General features: G+C 51.5%; 2 protein-coding genes across 9 annotated transcripts; one reads left to right on the top strand and one right to left on the bottom strand.

Moving 5' to 3' along the window:
* Positions 1–1,809: 1,809 nt before the first annotated feature.
* Positions 1,810–3,551, top strand: EVA1B (eva-1 homolog B). Of its 2 annotated transcripts, XM_086379803.1 has the most exons (3): positions 1,810–2,003; positions 2,427–2,524; positions 2,833–3,551. In XM_086379803.1, the coding sequence occupies exons 2-3, from the start codon at positions 2,458–2,460 to the stop codon at positions 3,270–3,272; spliced, it is 507 nt and encodes a 168-aa protein (XP_086235929.1). In that variant the 5' UTR covers positions 1,810–2,003; positions 2,427–2,457; the 3' UTR covers positions 3,273–3,551. The 2 variants fall into 2 exon arrangements, with proteins under 2 accessions (XP_086235929.1, XP_086235931.1); XM_086379805.1 differs by lacking the exon at positions 1,810–2,003 and having other exon boundaries at positions 2,063–2,524.
* A 768-nt stretch (positions 3,552–4,319) lies between these two features.
* MNMIP1 (manchette microtubule inner protein 1) lies at positions 4,320–18,563 on the bottom strand. 7 transcript variants are annotated; one of them, XM_086379688.1, is made up of 17 exons: positions 18,424–18,563; positions 17,752–17,909; positions 17,594–17,660; positions 17,214–17,332; positions 16,885–16,975; positions 16,656–16,711; positions 16,521–16,566; positions 16,271–16,371; positions 16,072–16,158; positions 15,866–15,908; positions 7,437–7,565; positions 6,153–6,246; positions 6,013–6,065; positions 5,816–5,892; positions 4,722–5,635; positions 4,570–4,633; positions 4,320–4,491 (listed from the first exon to the last, which is right to left on the bottom strand). In XM_086379688.1, the coding sequence occupies exons 2-17, from the start codon at positions 17,803–17,805 to the stop codon at positions 4,435–4,437; spliced, it is 2,052 nt and encodes a 683-aa protein (XP_086235814.1). In that variant the 5' UTR covers positions 17,806–17,909; positions 18,424–18,563; the 3' UTR covers positions 4,320–4,434. The 7 variants fall into 7 exon arrangements, with proteins under 7 accessions (XP_086235814.1, XP_086235808.1, XP_086235825.1 ...); XM_086379682.1 differs by lacking the exon at positions 18,424–18,563 and adding an exon at positions 18,079–18,148; XM_086379699.1 differs by lacking the exons at positions 7,437–7,565; positions 18,424–18,563 and adding an exon at positions 18,079–18,148.
* Positions 18,564–18,978: the final 415 nt, after the last annotated feature.

Genomic DNA, 18,978 nt, shown 5'->3' with positions numbered 1-18,978 from the left:
TCAGCCACTGCTGGCCTGGCTGGCTGCCAGCCAGCACGCGGCTCCCCCTCTTTCCATTCTTGCCCTGCAGCCCCTCTCCTACCCGGAGCTCCCCCGCTCACCCCCAGGACCTCTCCGAAGTGCGTCACGGAACCATGACACTCTCTGATGGAAACTAGGAGACATCACACTTGCAATAACATCCAAGCGCCTCCTCAGGCCTGCCAGCCCCTTCACAATCACCCCCTCACCCTCCCTTGTGACCCCAGGAGCCAGGTGAGGCCAGACACTCCTACCTCGGGGGCCCTCAGCCTTTTCCCTGCCCGACACCCTCCTGCAGACCTCAGCTCAGCTGCCCCTTCTTCAGGATTCAAGCCTCTCCCCATGTCATGTGCGAGAGCTGCCCCAGGTGTTCTTCACCCCACCACCCCACTCCATCGCCCTCTGAGCACTCAGCAGCACCCACGACCATCTTCCCTGCGTACTGTCTGTCTCTCCGCCTTAGTGGCAGCTCCAAGAGAGCCAAGGTTTGCGTCCCTGCTGTTTACTGCTGAAGCCCATTACTAGGAAGCGCTAAGCAGACCAATTAGCGTTTGTTGACCAGCGGCTGAATGGACTGATACACAGACATACTCAACCCCACAAAAGTGCTCAGGCAGATACAACACGAAAATAGACACAGATATACAAACATAGGCAGACATACCTCCACACACACTCATAGAACAGACTAAACAGTCACAGAGACACCAAAAGCCCCTCTCCCCTCCCCCATGGTAGTCATCCTAGTTCTTTTCCCAACCAGATCTGCCCTCTGCTTGAACCCAGACTCAGGACTGGGAGCGGGGGTCTCCAGCCTGGACAGAAAGGGGGGTCACTGGCCCCAAGGCCTCAGGCTGTGCCTTCAGCTATGTCTGCAATTTCCTCTCCCCCCTTCCTTCCCTCCTCCTCTCTAAGGCTCCTGCCAAGAAGGCCTCCCCCTCACCCCAGGCCCAGCACAGGAAGGGGGGCCTGAAAGGGGGGGCCTGGGAGTCTGGGCAGGAAGAAGACCTGGCCGCATGCTGATCACACACATGTTGCAGGCACGAGCCCCGAGCCTGGGTGGAAATGCATGCACATGCACCAGCAGGTTTAGCCCAGAGCCAAACACACCTCTGCCCTGTGCTCTGGTGGCAGAAGGGCACAGGGGCCAGCAGAAGCCCTGGGCTGGGCTCTGCAAGGCTGGCCTGGGTCTGGCTTGATGCCATAGTCCAACATTCATTAATCCTGCACGACCAGAGCTGGGCCAGCTGGACACACTCGTGGAGGGGGCTCTGAGAAGAGGGGTGGAGAGCCCGGGCCCTGGACATTGTGGCAGAGCCTCTGGGAGAGGTCTGGCATCTGAACTGGGGAAAGGGGCAGTCTCCCCTGGGTGAGGGGGCCTCCGGGGAGGAAGAGCAAGGTTTAGGGAAGGGGTTAAGAGCCCGGGGTCAGAGAACTGTGGGTTCAAATCCTGACCATGGGGGTAAAGCTATTTAGTCTCTCCATGACTCATCTGACTTATCCAGGATAATGGTCCCCACGTTATAGGGTTAGGATTAAATGAAAAAAAAATATTGTAAAGGATTTAGCCCATTGCCTGGCACCTCGGCAGAACCCCATCCTCATTATTGTTATTAGCAGCCTGGGGGCGGGTCCCTGCAACCCGCCTCCCCAGCGGTTTCCTGTGGGGGAGCAGACGGCCCCTCAGGCCGCCCCCCTCACTTCACCCTCCTCTCCCCTTCCTCTCCCGGCCCTTTTCCTCCCCGCCTCCCCCGCCCCGCCCCGCCCCGCCCCGTCCCGTCCCTCCTCTTTCCTCGGAGGAAACTTTCCGCCGGCCGATCCATCAGCCCGAGTCCGGCCCGCGCTGCTGCGGCCTGGGAGCCGAGCCGGGAGGACAGGCGGGCGGGCGGCCGGGACCGGACGGGGCGGGAGCGGCCGGGCCCCGGGTGTCTGCGGCCGCTGGACGCGCCGGGGCCGGGCAGCAGGGAAGCGGGGCGTTGACGGTGAGTGAGCCCCGGCCTCCGGGCCGGGGGATCCCCACGGGGCGGGCGGGATGGAAGAGGGAGGCGGCTTCCCTTCCCGGAGCCCGCCCAGGGAGTGGGAAGGCGCCCGCGTCTCCCTCCTCCATCGCGCTTCTCGGACGGCAAAAGCAGGCTTCTTTTGGGGACCCCACTAGGAGGCGGAGCCTCCTGCGGCTCACTCCCCGGTCCCTTAGGTTGTTGGGGCGCCCGCGCCCGAGGAAGGACAACCCCCCCACCCCCACCCCCAGCCAGGGCCCAAGTCTGCAAGGAAGTTAGGAAGCCGCTCTCTCCTGGGTGGAACCTGGCTGGGGCTGCCCTTCCAGGGAGCGGAGCTGCCCCGAGGAGGAAGCGGGGACACGGTCGGCTCTAGAGAGGGCGAAGGATCTGACCTTACTGACCTCGCAGGCTGACAGGGGAGCTGCGCCCCCAGAGAAGCATGGATGCCCCTCGAAGGGACATGGAGTTGCTCAGCAACAGCCTGGCGGCCTACGCGCACATCCGCGGTGAGGGCACACCCCGAGACACGGACCCCTCCCCGCCCCATCAGGCCCCCCTCCACCCCACCCTTCCCGCCACTGACTATACCCTACCCCCACCCACCCCCCCACCCCCGCTCCCCGCGCTTAGCCAGTTACTTACTCCCACCCACCGCCATCCTCACTCCCCCGACTGCCCAATGGCGGCTACTAAGGTCCTTCAAATAGGGGGTGCTGTCTTTGCCCCCCCCCAACTTAGAACCTGGAGTCTTTTCGAGATGGAATGACCCCCGCGCATCAGGCCCCCTCCATGACTTCTGCCCTCTGACCCCCAGCTAACCCTGAGAGCTTTGGCCTCTACTTCGTGCTGGGCGTCTGCTTTGGGCTGCTCCTCACCCTGTGCCTGCTAGTCATCAGCATCTCCTGTGCACCCCGCCCGCGGCCCCGCGGCCCCGCCCCGCGCCGGGACCTCCGCAGCAGCACCCTGGAGGCCGAGGATGACGAGGAGGAGGACGACGACGAGGAGGACACGGTGACGCGGCTGGGCCCCGACGACACGCTGCCGGGCCCCGAGCTGTCCACGGAGCCCGACGGGCCCCTGAGCGTCAATGTCTTCACTTCCGCGGAGGAGCTGGAGCGGGCACAGCGGCTGGAGGAACGGGAACGGATTCTTCGAGAGATCTGGCGCACCGGACAGCCGGACCTGCTGGGCACTGGCACGCTGGGGCCCAGCCCCACGGGCACGGGCACCCTGGGCCGCATGCACTATTACTGACCGGCCCCACTCGCGCTGCAAGATGCTCAGCATCCAGGACATGCGTAGGGGCTCGGAGCTGCCCCAGGACCTTTGGACTGCCCCTGCCCACGGTGCTATGGAGGGCCCGCCCCCACGGCTCCCCTGGTGCTATCGGGCCCGGATTCTGGCCCTCTGGGACACACCCTTCCCTTGTCCAGCCAGAACGCCCTGGGGGTAGGGTAGGACGCTGGGTCCTCATCCCTTCTCTGGGGGACGGTTAAGAGGTGACGTGACCAATGAAAGCTGCATTCTCAGTGACTTAGTCTCCCTCTGTTACCTTTGCTTCTAATAACCCCCAGGCTCTTGCCATGTCGGGGGCCCTAGGGTTGAGATCCCTCTACCAGGCTGCCCACCTCCTTCCATGCAACTCACACCTCGGCACACATGCTTGCATTCAGTTCACACATGGCAAAAACACACGCCTGCTGCACCCACAGACACACGCACACAAATCAACCGCATTCCTTAAACTGCATTCCTTACCGGGAAACGCCTGGGTACAGGTCGCCCCTGTCTCTACACACACACATGCATACAAGGCCTCGGGACCCTGACCTTGACGCTAAGGCGCTATTACCCCCAGTGTAACCAAGTGTGCCTGAGCTGGACCGTGGAGTGCGTGTCCGTCACTGCATTCCTATGAGTCCCTCTGAAAGGGCAGTGAGACCAATTGGGAGGGGTCTGGGCTGGAGAGCAGGCCGGCCCGGCCCCTCCCCTGGCGCACAGCTGGATTCCGGAACCCGGCCCGCGGGCAGATCCCCGAACCCTCCAGGGCCCCTACTGCCTGCCATTTCTCCAGCGTTGGGGGGAGCTGGCGTCCGTAGGAGACACCCTCCCCCGGCCATCCGGTGGATAAAAATAGCCGTGCGCAGGCCTTGGGAACGGTAATGGGAGCCACATGTTGGCCAGATGTGCCCGCGAGCTACTGCCAGGAATGCGGACGGCAGAGAACGCGAGCGCGAGCGCCCGCCCCCCCCCCCCCCCCCCCGCGCAGGCCCCGCCCCGCACGGACCAGGGAGGCGTGGCGCGCGTACTCTGCTGAGTTTACTTTCCGGCGTTTTCCGAAGACGTGTGCAAGGACGTGGGTGGCCAGAGCCTGACTTCGCTCCAGGTCCCGCCGCAGTCCCTCCCGGGCCCACCCTCAGTGCGTCTGCGTCTGCGCGTGAATGGAGCCCCGGTCCCTCTGCTTCATCTGAACCTAGTGGAGAGAGGGCGTCAGGGGAGGGCCAGCCGCCCACCCCCGCCCCGCCCCGCCTGGGACCCGCACCCCACCCACCTCCAGCAGTAGGCGCTTCTCCTTCTCGCTCTTCAGCTCCTCCCAGATGTCAGTTAGCTTCTTTCTGCGGACATGGGAGACCCAGGGGAAGGGGTGGGCCGGGCAAGCCTAGAGCCCGCACCCCTCGCCTCCCCGCACCTCTCCCCACTTACTCCAGCTGCACCCCCATCTGCTCCAGCGACTTCCTTAAAGCCTCCACCTGGTCCTTTATCCTCAACATGTCGTCTCCGTCACTTCTGCGGTCTGTGAGATTTGGCGGGGCCGAGGAGCGCAGGGTGGGGGGCGTTTGGGACTCCGCATTCTTCTGAGCAGGGGTTACCTCTTTGGAGGGCACCCCTTCTTTGGGAGACTCCTCCTCTTTGGGGGCAGCCTCAGCCTTTGCTGGTGCCTCCTCCAGGAGGGTCGTCGCCTCTTCCTGAGGGTGGGCCTTCTCAAGGGCAGGCGCGGACCCTGACTTGGGGTTGGACTCGGACTGGAGAGGGGAGCTGGCCCTCCTCTCCAGGGGCTGTTTCACCATGCCGAGGAGGGGCTCCTCTGGCATGTGCACCTCCTCTTGGGATTGAGCCTCACTGGCCTCAAGAGACCTGGCGTTTGGCGGGGCGTCTTCCTCCGGAGAGAAGTCATGGGACTGAGTGTTGGCTCCCACAGGCTCCGGGGTCAAGACCTTGCCTAGGGTGGGGGCCTCGTCCCCCGGAGCGGCCTTTGGACCAGCGGCCTCTTCTTCAAGTAGGACTTCTGGGACCTGGGCCTCATGCACAGAAAGGACCCTGTCTGGACTGGGGGCCTTGTCCTCCAGGGTTGGGGTCTCCTCTAGGGTAGGGACCTTCTCTGGAGTTAGGGTTTCCTCTGGAGTGAGGATCTTTTCTGAAGGTGGGGTCTTCTCTGGGTTAGGGGACTTATCTGGAGACAGAGTCTTCTCTGGACTAGGGGTCTTATCTGGAGGTGGGGTCTTCTCTGGTTTGGGGGCCCTATCCAGAACTGGTGTCTTCTCTGGGCTGGAGGTCTTGTTCAGAACTGGGGTTTTATTCACACGAGGGCCCTTTGTAAGGCGGCTCTGCTTTTCATCCTGTAGTGATGGGGGTGCAGACTCAGCCAAGGGATGGGTACCTTGATGGTCTGAGTCTGGTTCCCCTCAGCCTGGGATCCTTCACCCTCACAGGCCACACCCCTGGGAACCAGCCTCCATCTAGGATCCCCGTTCTCCCAGGTCTAGGATCCCTGCTCTCCCAGGTCTCGTGCCTCTCACCTGACTGGCTGCAGGGCGTTGCTGGGAAGCCTGCATCTTAGATCGCTTTCTGCCAGGCTGGAAACTGCTGTTGGAGCCTGTGAGAGCAGACTCTCAGGAATCCAGGCCTACTTAGACCCCAAGCCGCTCCCCATCTCTGTCCCCTTAGCACAACCACCCCAGGGCTCACCCCACTTCAGGGAGGCAGTGAGACTTACTGGGGTTTCGAGAGGGGCGCTTCTGACTGTCTTCGCTGGGTGTCCAAGATGGCCTGAAACACATCCCCATCAGACCCGGGGCTGGGGGCAGGGAGCAGTATTTCTTTTGTATCCTCCTTCCCCCATACCCCGCTCCTTACTTGGTTTTGCTGGGCTCAGTGGGAGCTGTCACCAGCTTCTTGGCTGTAGGGACGACTGTTTTGGGCACCATCTTTTTGGGTTCCTTAATAGGAGCTAGGAGGGGAGAGGGACATTTGTTCACTCACTCATTGCTTTCATCTAAGAGTCACTGACCCTGTCCTGTGCTGTGCAGGGACTAGTAACAGGAGATGAATCATATTTGACCGGCTGCTGGGAGCTCTGGGGACACTGACCACCCAGGAACACCCCAAAGAGTTGTCAGGGAGGCTTTGTGGGGAGACAGCTCCAAATACCACCGATTTTTAATCCATGCTTTTCTACAACTTGTACTCAGCTTAGTGCCCACGGCTGGTTCAGACTCTTCTGCTTCCTGGACACGGCAACAGCCACTCCGCTTCCAGTCCACACTCCCTCCTCTGTCTTCTATATCATGTCTACTCCCTAGGAGACTTCATCCAGTCTTATGAGTCTAATTATCATCAATAAGCCAACAACTGCCAGATTTTCAGCTCTAGTCCCTTCCTCTTCCCTGGACTCCAAACTCATACCCGATCGGCCTCGCAGTATTTCCACTTAGCATCACACACTTAGCAGAGCTAACCTCTGGCTTCTCAACCTCCTTGCCCTTGGAATCTGGCCCTTTCCCAGTGTTCCCCATCTCACCCACTCGCCCACTCACTCAGATGACAAAGTGAGGCGTGCCCCTTGACACCTTTATTCCTTTTTGCCGCACGCACAAACCATCAGTAAGTCCTGTCTGTTCTAAACACACCCTGAATCCAGCCACACAGCCTCACCTCCATGACTATGCTCTCTAGATCAAGTCACACCATCTTCACGAGAACTACTGCAGCAGCCTCCAACCTGGGCACGGGCTGCACCCACCCTGCCTACGGTGTGCTTGCCCCACAGCAGCCAGAGAGGGCCCGCGTTCTACTGGAGAAACCGACACAAACAAAAGCAGTAAACTGTGGGGACTTCCCTGGTGGTCCAGTGCTTAAGAATCCCCCTTGCAATGCAGGGGACACAGGTTCGATCCCTGGTCGAGGAACTAAGATCCCACATGCTGCGGAGCAACTAAGCCCGCGTGCCACAACTACTGAGCCTGCGCTCTGGAGCCCGTGTGCTGCAACGAAAGATCTCACATGACAAAAGGAAGATCTCACATCCCGCAACTAAGACCAGATACAGCCAAACAAATCAATATTTAAAAAAAAATAAACTATGTAGTGCGTTAGATAGTTATTGGGCTTCCCAGGAGGCATTAATGGTAAAGAACCCACCTGCCAATGCAGATGAAAGAAACGCAGGTTTGATCCCTGGGTCTGAAAGATCCCCTGGAGGAGGGCTCCAGTATCCTTGCTTGGAGAAGCCCATGGACAGAGGAGCCTGGTGGGCTATAGCCCATAAGGCTGCAAAGAGTTGGACACAACTGAAGCAACTTAGCACGCATGCCAGAGATTTATTAGTTGTACTGAGGAAGAATAAGTAGGGGGGGCGTGTATAATTTTAAATAGGGCGATCAGGGAAGGCCACACGGAGAAGTCAGCATCTGAAGGCAGTCGCACAAGTGACATTCACCTCCACATCTACAGAAACAGCCACCCGGGCACATGCATGCATGCTGAAGCTGACTTACACACATGGTATCACACCCAGATACAAACAGAATCCCCCAATAATGGGTCGCAGTGGGCGAGAGCATGGCTCCTACAGCCAGACAGCAGGCTTGGAATTCCTGCTCTATTACTTGCCAGATGGGTGGGAACCTGGCCGGTAACTTAACCTTTCTGTGCCCTGTGTCCTCACCCATAAAACATGGATAACAAGAATACCCATCTGGTAGGGTTCTGTGAGGTCTGAGTGACAACCTGTGAGGTGCTTAGTGGCTGGCATACAGTCAAATGCTCAGGAAATGTTAACCAACTCCAGCTTCTTGTAGTGTGGCCGGTTAGGTGTTCTGTGGGACCCTCCCACTAGACAGCAATTATATCCTGCTTTTGGATACAATTTTAAGGCACCACTGGACATAAGAGAGGTAGGAGAAATCCACAAGAAAGGGAGGAACTGGGGCCAGAAAGGAAGTGAGAGAGCAGGCCTACTTTGTGGCTACAGAGCCTGGGAACTGTGAGGAGCAGGTGGCCCGGGTATTGCTCCCTTGGCTCATCATAGGCCCACAGCCCGGTAGCCACAGAGCAGCGAGAACCTAGCACCACCTTCTTCTGGAGGACTGCAGTAGTCGCTGCTGGTTGGTGCCCTCTGGCTACTGGCAGGAGTAAAAGCAAGTCCTCTCTGCAAGTTTTTTCCCTACATGCCAGACTCCCACAGATTGGGATCGTATACAAAGATCCTAAAACACACGAGATGGCAGACCACTGAGAGCAGGAGTCAGCAGACGCAACACAGAGCAGATACTGGAAGTGTCAGGAAGGGAACACAGCGCAGTCATGCATAATATATCTGAAGAAATAAAGGGCAAGCATGCAAGAAAAGGACCATTAGGCATAAACAAGCAGATTTTTGGGGGAGAGAAAAAAAGAGTTCTGAACTACTAGAGATGAAAAATAGCATTTGTGAAATAAAATGCAGTGTATAGGTTCAACAGCGGATCAAACCTAGATAAAAACTAGAGAGAGAATTAGTAACTAGAAGTAGAATGAGACAAGGAGTGAAGATTTGAAAACGATGTTAAAAGGAATGAGTTAGTATTTGTGAAATAAAATGCAATGTATAGGTTAAACAGCAGATTAAACCTAGATAAAAGCTAGAGAGAGAATTAGTAAACCAGAAGTAGAATGAGACAAGGAGTGAAAATTTGAAAGCAGTGTTAAAAGGAATGGGTAACAGAAGCAGGGTTTGACTATGGCTGAGTGAGGTAGATGGTAGATAAACCCTCTCCCCACACAGCAACTATAAAGCTGGATTAAAAGTGATAAACCACCATTTCAGCACTGGGATACTGACCAAAGGTGTAAAATAATCTGAGAAGTATTTGTGCCTCATGGTGTTCTTGCCTGCTCCCTTCCTTCCCCCAGTCCCTGCTGCCTTGGTCCATGCGGCCGTTCTACAGGGTGGGACAGAGAAAGGTCAGCAGCTTCACTGCCATGGTTGAAGAGCACTCAATCAATACGGTGTGCAACTTCGGATTTGGCATTGGTTTCACTGCTATGACACCCAAAGCGCAGCAACCAAAGAAAAAATGGGTAGTGTGACTTCAAAAAAATTTTAAACTTTTGTGCATCAAAGAACACCATCAAGAAAGTGAAAAGCCAACCCAAAGAATGGGGGGAAATACTTGCAAATCATACATCATCAGGGACTTTTACCTAGAAAATATAAAGAACTCCCACAATTCAATAGTAAAAAGCCAACCCAACTAAAAATTGGGCAAAGGACCATTTCTTCAAAAGAAGGTATACATGTAGCCAATAAACAGGAAAAGATACTCCACATCATTAGCTTTCAGAGAAATGCAAAGCAAGACCACAATGAAATAGCATTTCACATCCACTAGGATAGTTACAATCAAAAGACAGATAATAACAAGTATTGGTATGAATGTGGAGAAACTGGAGCCCTCATACACTACTAGCGGGAATATAAAATGGTAGTCACTTTGGAAAACAGCCTGCCAGTTCTTCTCAAAGTTAAAAATAGATCGTGTGTGTGTGTGTGTGTGTGTGTTAGTTGCTCAGTTGTGTCCAACTCTGTGTGACTCCATGGACTGTAGCTGACCAGGCTCCTCTGTCCATGGAATTCTCCAGGCAAGAATACTGGAGTAGGTTGCCATTCCCTTCTCCAGGGGATCTTCCCCTGGAAGAATTTCTTTCACTGGTATATACCCAAGAGAAATGGAAGCATATCCACAGAAAATATTGTACACAAAAGTTCATAGCCCGGACTTCCCTGGTGGCACAGTGGATGAGAATCCATCTGCCAGTACAGGGGCCCAGGTTTGATCCTTGATCAGGGAACTAGATCCCACATGCTGCAACTAAAATATCCTGTGTGCCACAACTAAGACCTTGGGAAGCCAAAAAAATAAATAATTTTTAAAAAAGAATTATTAGGCAATAAAAAGGAATGAACTACATACATACTACAAAATGGATGAAACTTGAAAATATTATTCTAGGTGAAAGAAGCCCATTAGAAAGACCATATATGATATGATATCATGTATATGAAATGGAGGCAGATCTATCAAGACAAAGATTAGTGGTTGTCTTGGGATGGGGAGGGGAGAATGGGGAAACTGATGGGATAATGGCTAAACAGTATAGCCGGTGGAACCTCCCCTGTGGTCCAAGGGTTAAGACTCTGCACACCCAATGCAGGCAGCCTGGGTTTGATCCCTGGTCATGGAAGGAGATCCCACATGCCACAATTAAGAGCTGTGGGTGCAACTAAAGGTCCACATGCCGTAACAAAGATCGAAGATCCTGCATCCCACACCAAGGCCCGACACAGCCAAATATATATGTAACTTTTAAAGTACAGTGGGTGATGTTGCACAACTATGACCATACCAAACACCACTGAATTGCACACTCGAAGGAGTGAACTGTACGTGAGTTTATCTTAGTAAAGCTGTTCACCCATGTGCCCCCCAAAAGATGACAGGCTAGATTTGGCCCATAAACCACAATTTGCTAACTCCTGACCTAAACACCCCAATTTAAAGGCAGAGAATGTCAGACTGAATTAAAAAAACAAGATCCAACTACATACTGTGGACAACAGATTTAAAGACACAAACAGGTTGACAATAAAAGATTGGAGAAAGATATATCACACGAATAGTAACCATAATAGTACCAAAATGTTAATATCAGACAGAACAAGCTTTGAGACAAGAAAAATTACTGAAGACAAAGAGGGAGAGTTATAATGATAAGCAGGTGAATACATCAGGAAGAGATAATAATTACAAATGTATATGTGCCTAAAAACAAATCCTCAAATATATATAAAACAAAACACTTACAGAATTGAAAGGAGAAATAATTAAAAAACAATAGTTGGAGGTTTTGTTCAGGAGAAAGGTTAAGACTTTGAATTCAGACTTGTAAAGTTAAATACATCTGGTAAATTTCAAGAGCAATCACTAAAATAATAAATATAAAGTGCAAATTTCAGAAAAATGAAAAAAATGAAACATGAAAAAAATAAAAGAATCATTGAAAAATGTTTTAAAATAATTATGATTAATATAGTCTAAACTCGTCAATATATCACCAAACAAAAAGAATCGCAAACTGAGTTAAAAAACAAAGTAATTTCTAGAGATCTTTTGCAAAACACTGTGCATATAGTTAACACTACTGTACACTTAAAAATGGTTAGAATTTTTTTTTAAAGTATTTGAATATTGTAACAGGAGACTGAATAAGAATATAGTAACAGGAGACTGAATAAGAATATACTAACAAGAGATTGAATAAGAAAAGAGAGAGGAAAAAATAAACACTATTAGAAATGAAGAAAAGATGTAACTACAGATACAGATGAGATTAAAAAGATTATAAGAATATTATGAAAAACATCATATAAATGATTAGAAAATATTGATTAAATGGATAATTTGAACATATAACTCACTAGAACCGACTCAAGAACTTTCACGAGATTTTTGGTCAACCATGGTTACCCAGGAAGCAGGAAACAGAAGGCTTCTTGTGTACATCTCCTAAGGTGTGAAGTTTCTTCTCCCTCTGAGATCCAAAGCAAAGTCCTCTAAAGAACAGTTGTAAAGGGGTCTTTGTAGATGTAAGAAAGTTATGAGGAGGTCATACTAGGTTAGGGTGGACCCTAACCCAGTGACTGGTATCCTTATTAGCAGAGGGAAATTTGGACAGAGACACACAGGGCAGAAGACCTTATGAAGACCGAGACAGAGAACAGAGCAGTGCATCTACAAGCCACAGACCGCCGGAAGCTAAGAAGAAGCAAGGAAAGATTCTTCCCCCAGACCCTTCACAGAGAACACGACCATGTCAACATCCTGATTGTGGGTTTCCAACTTCTGAAAATGTGAGCTATTTCTGTTCCTTTAAGCCAGAAAGTGGGGAAGGGAAGAAAAAAAGAATTTTAGCCAGAAGCCAGACTTGCTTATAACTATAAAAAAACTGAAGTAGTTTAAAATTTTCTCATAACAGAAGAGAACAGGACCAGATGAATCTACAAGCAAATTTTATCAGCTTTCAGAGAAAGACGATTCCCATCTTATGTAAGATCTGATAGATATTTAAAGATAAGGAAAAAAAAAAAAGTATATTCCTTGGGATTTCCTTTGTGGTCCAGGGATTAAGAATCTGCCTGCTGATGCAGGGGACATGGGTTCAAGTCCTGGCCTGGGAAGATCCCACATGCTGTGGGACAACTAGACCCGTGTGCCACAGCTACTGAGCCTGAGCTCTGCAGCAAGAAAAGCCACTGCAATGAGAAGCCCGTACACCACATCTGGAGAGTAACCCTTGCTCGCCACAACTAGAGAAAACCCACACACAGCAACAAAGGGCCCATGTGCTGCAATGAAGACCCAGTGCAGCCAAAAATAAACAAATAATTGGTTTAAAAAAGTATATTCTTGAACTCATTCAGGGGCCAGTATAGTATTGATAATCAGATGAAGACAGTAAAAATAAATGCAAAAATCTGAAGGGGGAAAAAAAAACTGAGACGGTATCCCAATAGCATATAAAAAAAAATAAACCATGACCAATATGAATTCATCCCTGGAATATAAGGGTGATTTAGTATTAGAAAATCCTACAAATATCTTTACATCGACAAATTAAAGAAGAAAACCCATTTAATCATTTCAAATCATTCACATAAACAATGGAGAATTTGATACCCACTTTTGATAAAAATTCCAAGTAAAAGAAATAGGATCTTCCTTAATCAGACAAAAACACACTTACAAAAGATCTAAGCATCAAATATCATTGTGAAAGGGAAACAGTTTGAAGCATTTCATTTAAAATCAGAAACATAGTAATGATATTCAGTATTACTATTTCTATTCAATACTGTATCACAATCCTAGCCACTAAAGTAAAATAAGAAAATGAAATCTAAAAGGTTGTAAGAAATGAATAGAGCCAAACTGTCATTACTCACAGATCAAATTGACTGTCTTCATAGAAAAGTATTGAGGATTTACAGATTCAACATATTTCTACAGCCCAGGAATAAATGGGATATCTAATTTTCAAAAAAACACAATAAAACTCACATGCAGAAATAATATATAGTGCCAGAACAAGTGATAGTCTATATGGAAAAACGTATAATTGGATCACTCACTAAAATCAATGCTACATAGATAAAAGCACTTAACAATGAAAAGCAACCCTTTACAAGTTTTAAAGAAAATATAAATGACTGTCTTTCTGAACTTCAGGCATGAAGGGATTTCTTAAACAAGAAAAACACCTACTAATCATTAAAGATAAGATTGATATATGTGCATTGAAATTACTCCTAGCAACCTAAATGTCCATTTACAGAGGAATGGATAAGAAGATGTGGTATATATACACAATGGAATATTACTCGGCCATAAAGAAGAACAAAATAATGCTATTTGCAGCGACATGGATGGACCTAGAGATTGTCGTGCTAAGTGAAGACAGAGAAAGACAAATACCATATGTCATTCATATGATTGACCATAAAATTAAATTAAAACTAAAAATTAGATCATATGAGGAATCTAACTTTTAAAAATGATATATAGATAAATAAGCTATAAGGATTTATTATTGAATAGCTGTAAGGATTTATTGGGCTTCCCTGAAAGCTCAGTTGGTAAAGAATCCACCTGCAATGCAGGAGACCCCAGTTCGATTCTTGGGTCCAGAAAATCCGCTGGAGAAGGGATAGGCTGCACACTCCAATATTCTTGGGCTCCCCTCGTGGCTCAGCTGGTAAAGAATCTACCTGCAATGTGGGAGACGTGGGTTCGGTCCCTGGGTTGGGAAGATCCCCTGGAGAAGGAAAAGGCTACCCACTCCAGTATTTTGGCCTAGAGAATTCCACGAACTGTATAGTGCATGGGGTCGCAAAGAGTCGGACACGACTGAGCGACTTTCACTTCAAGGATTTATTATTATTGTAAAATATAGCCAATATTTTACAATAACTTTAAATGGAGTAAAAGAGGTAAAAATTTTGAATCACTATGTTGTATACCGGAAACTAATATAATATTGTAAATCACCTTACTTCAAAAAAGCTTTTTTAATTTACAACTCCTATTCATTAAAAAAAAAAGAAAAGCCATAAACTGAAACTATCTATAACATGTACATCCCATAATCAGAATATATAAAGAACTCAACAGCTATCACTAACCAGGGAAATACAAATGAAGTCCACAATGAGATGCTGTTTTGTGCCAGATTCACAAAAATAATGAAATCTGATAATAGCAACCGTTTAAGAGGGTTTGGATCAGTATGCTCTCATACACCAGGGGTGGAGTGAAGTGTACAAGTCCTTTGGAAACCAATGTGACTTTACCTCATAAAAGTTGACTATTCACATACCCTGCTATCTAGGAGCACCACTCCATATGTAGAGAAACATTATGCCTGCACACTGGGAGCCAGTGTTTATGGCAGCACCGTTTATAAGAGTGAAAACTAAAAACAGTGAAAACGTCCAACCAGGAATAGACCAGATACACAAACTGCGGTAATTCCTGCAAGGAATAGTAAACAACACGGAAAAACAAATGAATTACAGGGACTTCCCTAGTGGCTAAGACTCCGTGCTCCCAAAGCAGGGGGCCGAGGTTCGATCCTTGGTCAGGGAACTGGATCCCACCTGCCGCAACTAAGAGTTCGCACGCGGGATCTAAAAGAACCTGCATGCCACAGTGAAGACTGAAGATCCCGAGTGCCTCACAAAGACCTGGAGCAGCCAGATAAATATTTAAAAAGAAAAGAAAAATAAATAAACTGCATCTACACACAACATGGATGTGAGTTTTAGAAACATAATATTGACTAGAAACAAGAAAACCATAAACGTATGATACCATTTTTATACAACTCAAAACAAAACTATATTAAATGATACCTTGTTTAGGCACATAACATAAGTGAAAACACCTAAAAACTCCAGGGAATTACTAAAAATTCAGGATAGTGGTTACTGGTTACCTCTGATGTGGGGAGAGGAGCAGAAGGGAAAGAGGAATACACAAACCACCGGCAATTCTAGTTCTTGGGTTTGGGTAACCGACCAGGGGTGTTCGTTGTTAAGTTTTAAAACACATACGTTACGTATATTTTTGGATTGTGTGCATTACATTAAAACATAAAGACACATCCCACAGATACACTGACACATAAACATAGCTATTCTCTGACTCACTTGATAGATACCTGAACACAAAGTCTCAAAGACCCAGATATACCGATCCATACATTTCCTCACAAAATGAAACAAACGTAAACACGGTCCTTGATGAGAATGATAGCCACATGCTCAGGACAGAGGAAGAGGAAGGTAGTAACACACACGAAGTGACACAGTCCTAACACTGACCCACCACACATTCCTACCAGGCCTTTAACCCATGAGGGTACCTCCTGAGGGTGTGCACTGGACCACTGGGAAGCTATGGATGTCTGTGAGCACCTGGACTGGTGGGCCTCCCAGAGATCACTCCCCAGTCCCAGGCTTCCCGGGCACCCACCTGATTCCTGAGATACCACTTTCCGTGGGACCAGCTTCTTGATCTACGCAGAAAAAAGTGTCAGAATCGGAAGAGGAGCCCTCACACTTCTAGGTCCACCCTCGCTTGTGGGTGGCCCTCCAGCTGTGTCCAGCGAGTGCCACCACCCTCAACTTTGTCCAGAGTGGCCTGCCCCTTGCCACCAGGGTGCCTGGCTCCGTACTCACTGGGGGAGGTGGGAGCACAAAGTTATCTGGGAAAAGTCCTCTTCTGCCTTGAGACTCTCCTTCCCACCAGCCCTTATCCTCTGTGACCTGGGAGAGCAAGAGGTCGTGGGGAAATGAGCCAGACCCCCAAGCTCCTCCCCTCCCTAAGCCCACCCTCTCAACATCCCCCGTCCCCGTGCCCTCCCTGTGCCTTGCACACCTTCCTCAGCACTTTCACCTCATCGCCCCTCCGAAGCGCCAACTCGTCTGGGGCCTCAGGATGGTAGTCAAACAGGACCCTGTAGGTCTCGGGGTAGGAGACTGAGGGGAGTTCAGTTCACTGAAGCCAAATACCCTCCCCAAACAAGTCATAGGCTCCCTCCTCCATCAGCCTACCTGGGCACCCCCTCCCGCAAGTCACAGGGGTTTGGGGAAGAGGATTTTGAGGGGCCCTTTGGCGGGGTGCTCACCTGTCTGCAGGTAGTCTGGAGGGCTGTCATAGGTCAGGCTGCTCAGCTAGTGGGGGCAGGGCAAGGACCAAGCTGAGCCTCCAGCCCCCTAAGAGGAACTCACCAACAACTCTTTGCCCACTCCACCCACTTTACCTTGGGAGGCCGCTGGGGGCCAAGGATGACTGAAGGGATGTCTGGATTGCCAAGGCCTGGTGGGGGATAGTGAGGTTAGGGAGGGTGCTAATGCAGTTGAGGTCATGGGAGAGGTCAAAGGGGTCATAGGGCAAGATGTGCAGATCACAGGTTCAGGCCACTGGGGCAGGTCACTGAAGACTGTAGTCTGGTCACAGGGGTTCACGGGGTCACAGGGTCCAGGTCTCACTTGGGGGCCCACTGTCCAGCAACTCCACAAAGTTGGATGGGAAGGCTCCCAGCTGCCCGTTCTTCTTCCCCAGCCACCAGCCGTCCTCAATCTGGGAAGGGGGGAGGACGCAGGGGCATCTGGTTCTGCCCCAATGGTCTCCCTAGCAATCTTAAACCCTGATTCACCCCGATTCTGCCTGATGACCCCTCTCCTCCCTTGCTCCCTCACTTTCCCATTTCTGTGCCCCTCATCAATTTCATCACCCACAACCTCACAGCCCCCATGTCTCCTCACTCAGAGATTCCATTGTCTCCCCTCAAACCCCTCTCATCACCTCATCCCCTCACCTCCTTTATCACTTCCACAATCTCCCCAGCTTGCAACTGCAGCTCGTCCGCCTGCTCCGGGGTGTAGTTGAAGTTTGCTTTGCACCATCTTCGGGGGCCCAGAAATTTGACTGAGCGACCTGGTGTCGGTCGAGAGTGAAGCAGCTTGAGTCTCACGCTCCAGTCCGCGGAGCTGGGGGAGGGGCAGGACGCGCTCGCACCCTTCGTTGGTCCAGGCCCCACCCCAGGGCGGAGCATTGTACTCGAGAACCAATCACGGGTCGCGCCGTGGCCTCGCAGCCCCGCCCAGAGCCTCGCCCTTCGAGGCAAGTTGGGGACAGCCTGGGTGCTGAGGCTTCGAGCGCGCGCGCGCGCGCGCGTCCACGTGCCCCAGCGCTCACCTCGGCGGCGCGCACAGCGCGGTCTCGGCGCCGCCTCCCCAGAGGAGCGGAGGGTCTCCGGGATCTCCTGCGAAAGAGCGCACCGAGAGAGGGGCTCTCAGCTCCCTGGGGAGCGCGCAGAGAACCGCCGCCTGACCTCCGGCTCGGCTCTACCTCACCTGCACCAGGGACTCCGGGAAGAGGCCACAACGGCCCCCCAGCTCTCCACGCATCCAGCCCCGTGCGTGCGTCTTGCACACCTGCCGGATCACGTCACCAGGCGCCAGGCTCAGCTCGTCCTCCTTCTGCGCACGATATCCGGCCAGGACCAGCACCTCTGCGGGAGGAGGATGGCGCGGGCACACGGTTCACAAGAGCCCAGTAGGGGCTGACTGGCCCTGGCGCGAGTCCCGGACCCAGTGTGGACAGCGGGAGAGCGGAGTAGTGGTGTAGGCTTTTAATGCTATTTCCAGGCAGAAGAGCCACCCCAAACCCTCTGCACATACCCATGGCTTCCAGGGCTCCTTCCGGAGCCGAACAGGGTGGATGGTGCGGTAGCGTTAGCAGCCGAGTACTGGGGCCAGGTAGGGTGGGACTAGCCGCGAGATTGTGAAGCCAAGGAGGCGGAGACGCAAGCCCATAGGTTGGGCTCTGGTGCAGGGAGTGGGTGTAGGAGGGGGCGGCCCGGATCGGCAGGCTCGGCCCCAACTATGGGTGAGGACTCCAGGACCTCTGGCCAGTGCTGGGGTCACTGCTGCCCGACAAGCTATCTGCCCAGCTACCTCCCCTCCGTATCCCAGCCTTGGCCGAGTCTCCCACTCGCCACTGGCACACAGCCGTCCCTGGCTTACCCTCTCCTGATTCTTAGCTGCATGGGAGTTGAGACAGCATACCAGGGTGGGGCCCCCAGCAGGCAGCAACCGCTCTTAGTCGGGTCCTGGATGGGTGGAGTGGGTGGTTGCTCAGTGTGCACAAAGTTATTGCTGCTTTCCCTGGAAGGTGTATTCATCCCTGTAGTCCCTTCAAGGAGGAAGAGCTTAAAAACCCTTTCTTCAGGCCACTGGGGCCTAGCTTGGTTTCAGGAAACACCTCGGGATTCTCCTCAGGGGAAGACAGGAAGGCAACTTTGGGAGCTTTCAAGACTCGTGCTTTCCTACAGCCAAGGCCAGAGCTGGCAAAGGTTAGTGCCAGTCCCAGGTGGGCCGGGCTAGCTTTTAGATCATCTTCCTGCTTAGTGGTGAACACACAGAAGGCCAAGCCTGTCATCCACACCCCTTGACCCCTGCCCCACTGCTTTGGAAGCCAAAGTCCTTGCTTACAATGACACTAGAGTGGAAAAATCTGGTTCTCCTAGGGTGTCTAAGGAACAGGATATGAAGCAAAATCACTGGAATGGGAATGAGGAG

Source organism: Bos grunniens, chromosome 3 (assembly GCF_055505025.1).
Source record: "Bos grunniens cultivar Pamir isolate PY7600 chromosome 3, Bosgru_T2T1.0, whole genome shotgun sequence".
Taxonomy (NCBI): domain Eukaryota; kingdom Metazoa; phylum Chordata; class Mammalia; order Artiodactyla; family Bovidae; genus Bos; species Bos grunniens.
This window is presented reverse-complemented; position numbering and strand designations above follow the sequence as displayed.

What these genes read in the sequence shown, in the direction of transcription:
- EVA1B (XM_086379803.1), top strand. Translation starts at nt 2,458, where the DNA reads ATGGATGCCCCTCGAAGGGACATGGAGTTGCTCAGCAACAGCCTGGCG. An exon ending in GGCCTACGCGCACATCCGCG is followed by an intron (nt 2,525 to 2,832) that starts GTGAGGGCACAC and finishes TCTGACCCCCAG; the next exon opens with CTAACCCTGAGAGCTTTGGC.
- MNMIP1 (XM_086379682.1), bottom strand. An exon ending in ACTGAGCCCAGCAAAACCAA is followed by an intron (nt 6,066 to 6,152) that starts GTAAGGAGCGGG and finishes GATGTGTTTCAG; the next exon opens with GCCATCTTGGACACCCAGCG. An exon ending in GCGCCCCTCTCGAAACCCCA is followed by an intron (nt 5,893 to 6,012) that starts GTAAGTCTCACT and finishes CTGCTCTCACAG; the next exon opens with GCTCCAACAGCAGTTTCCAG.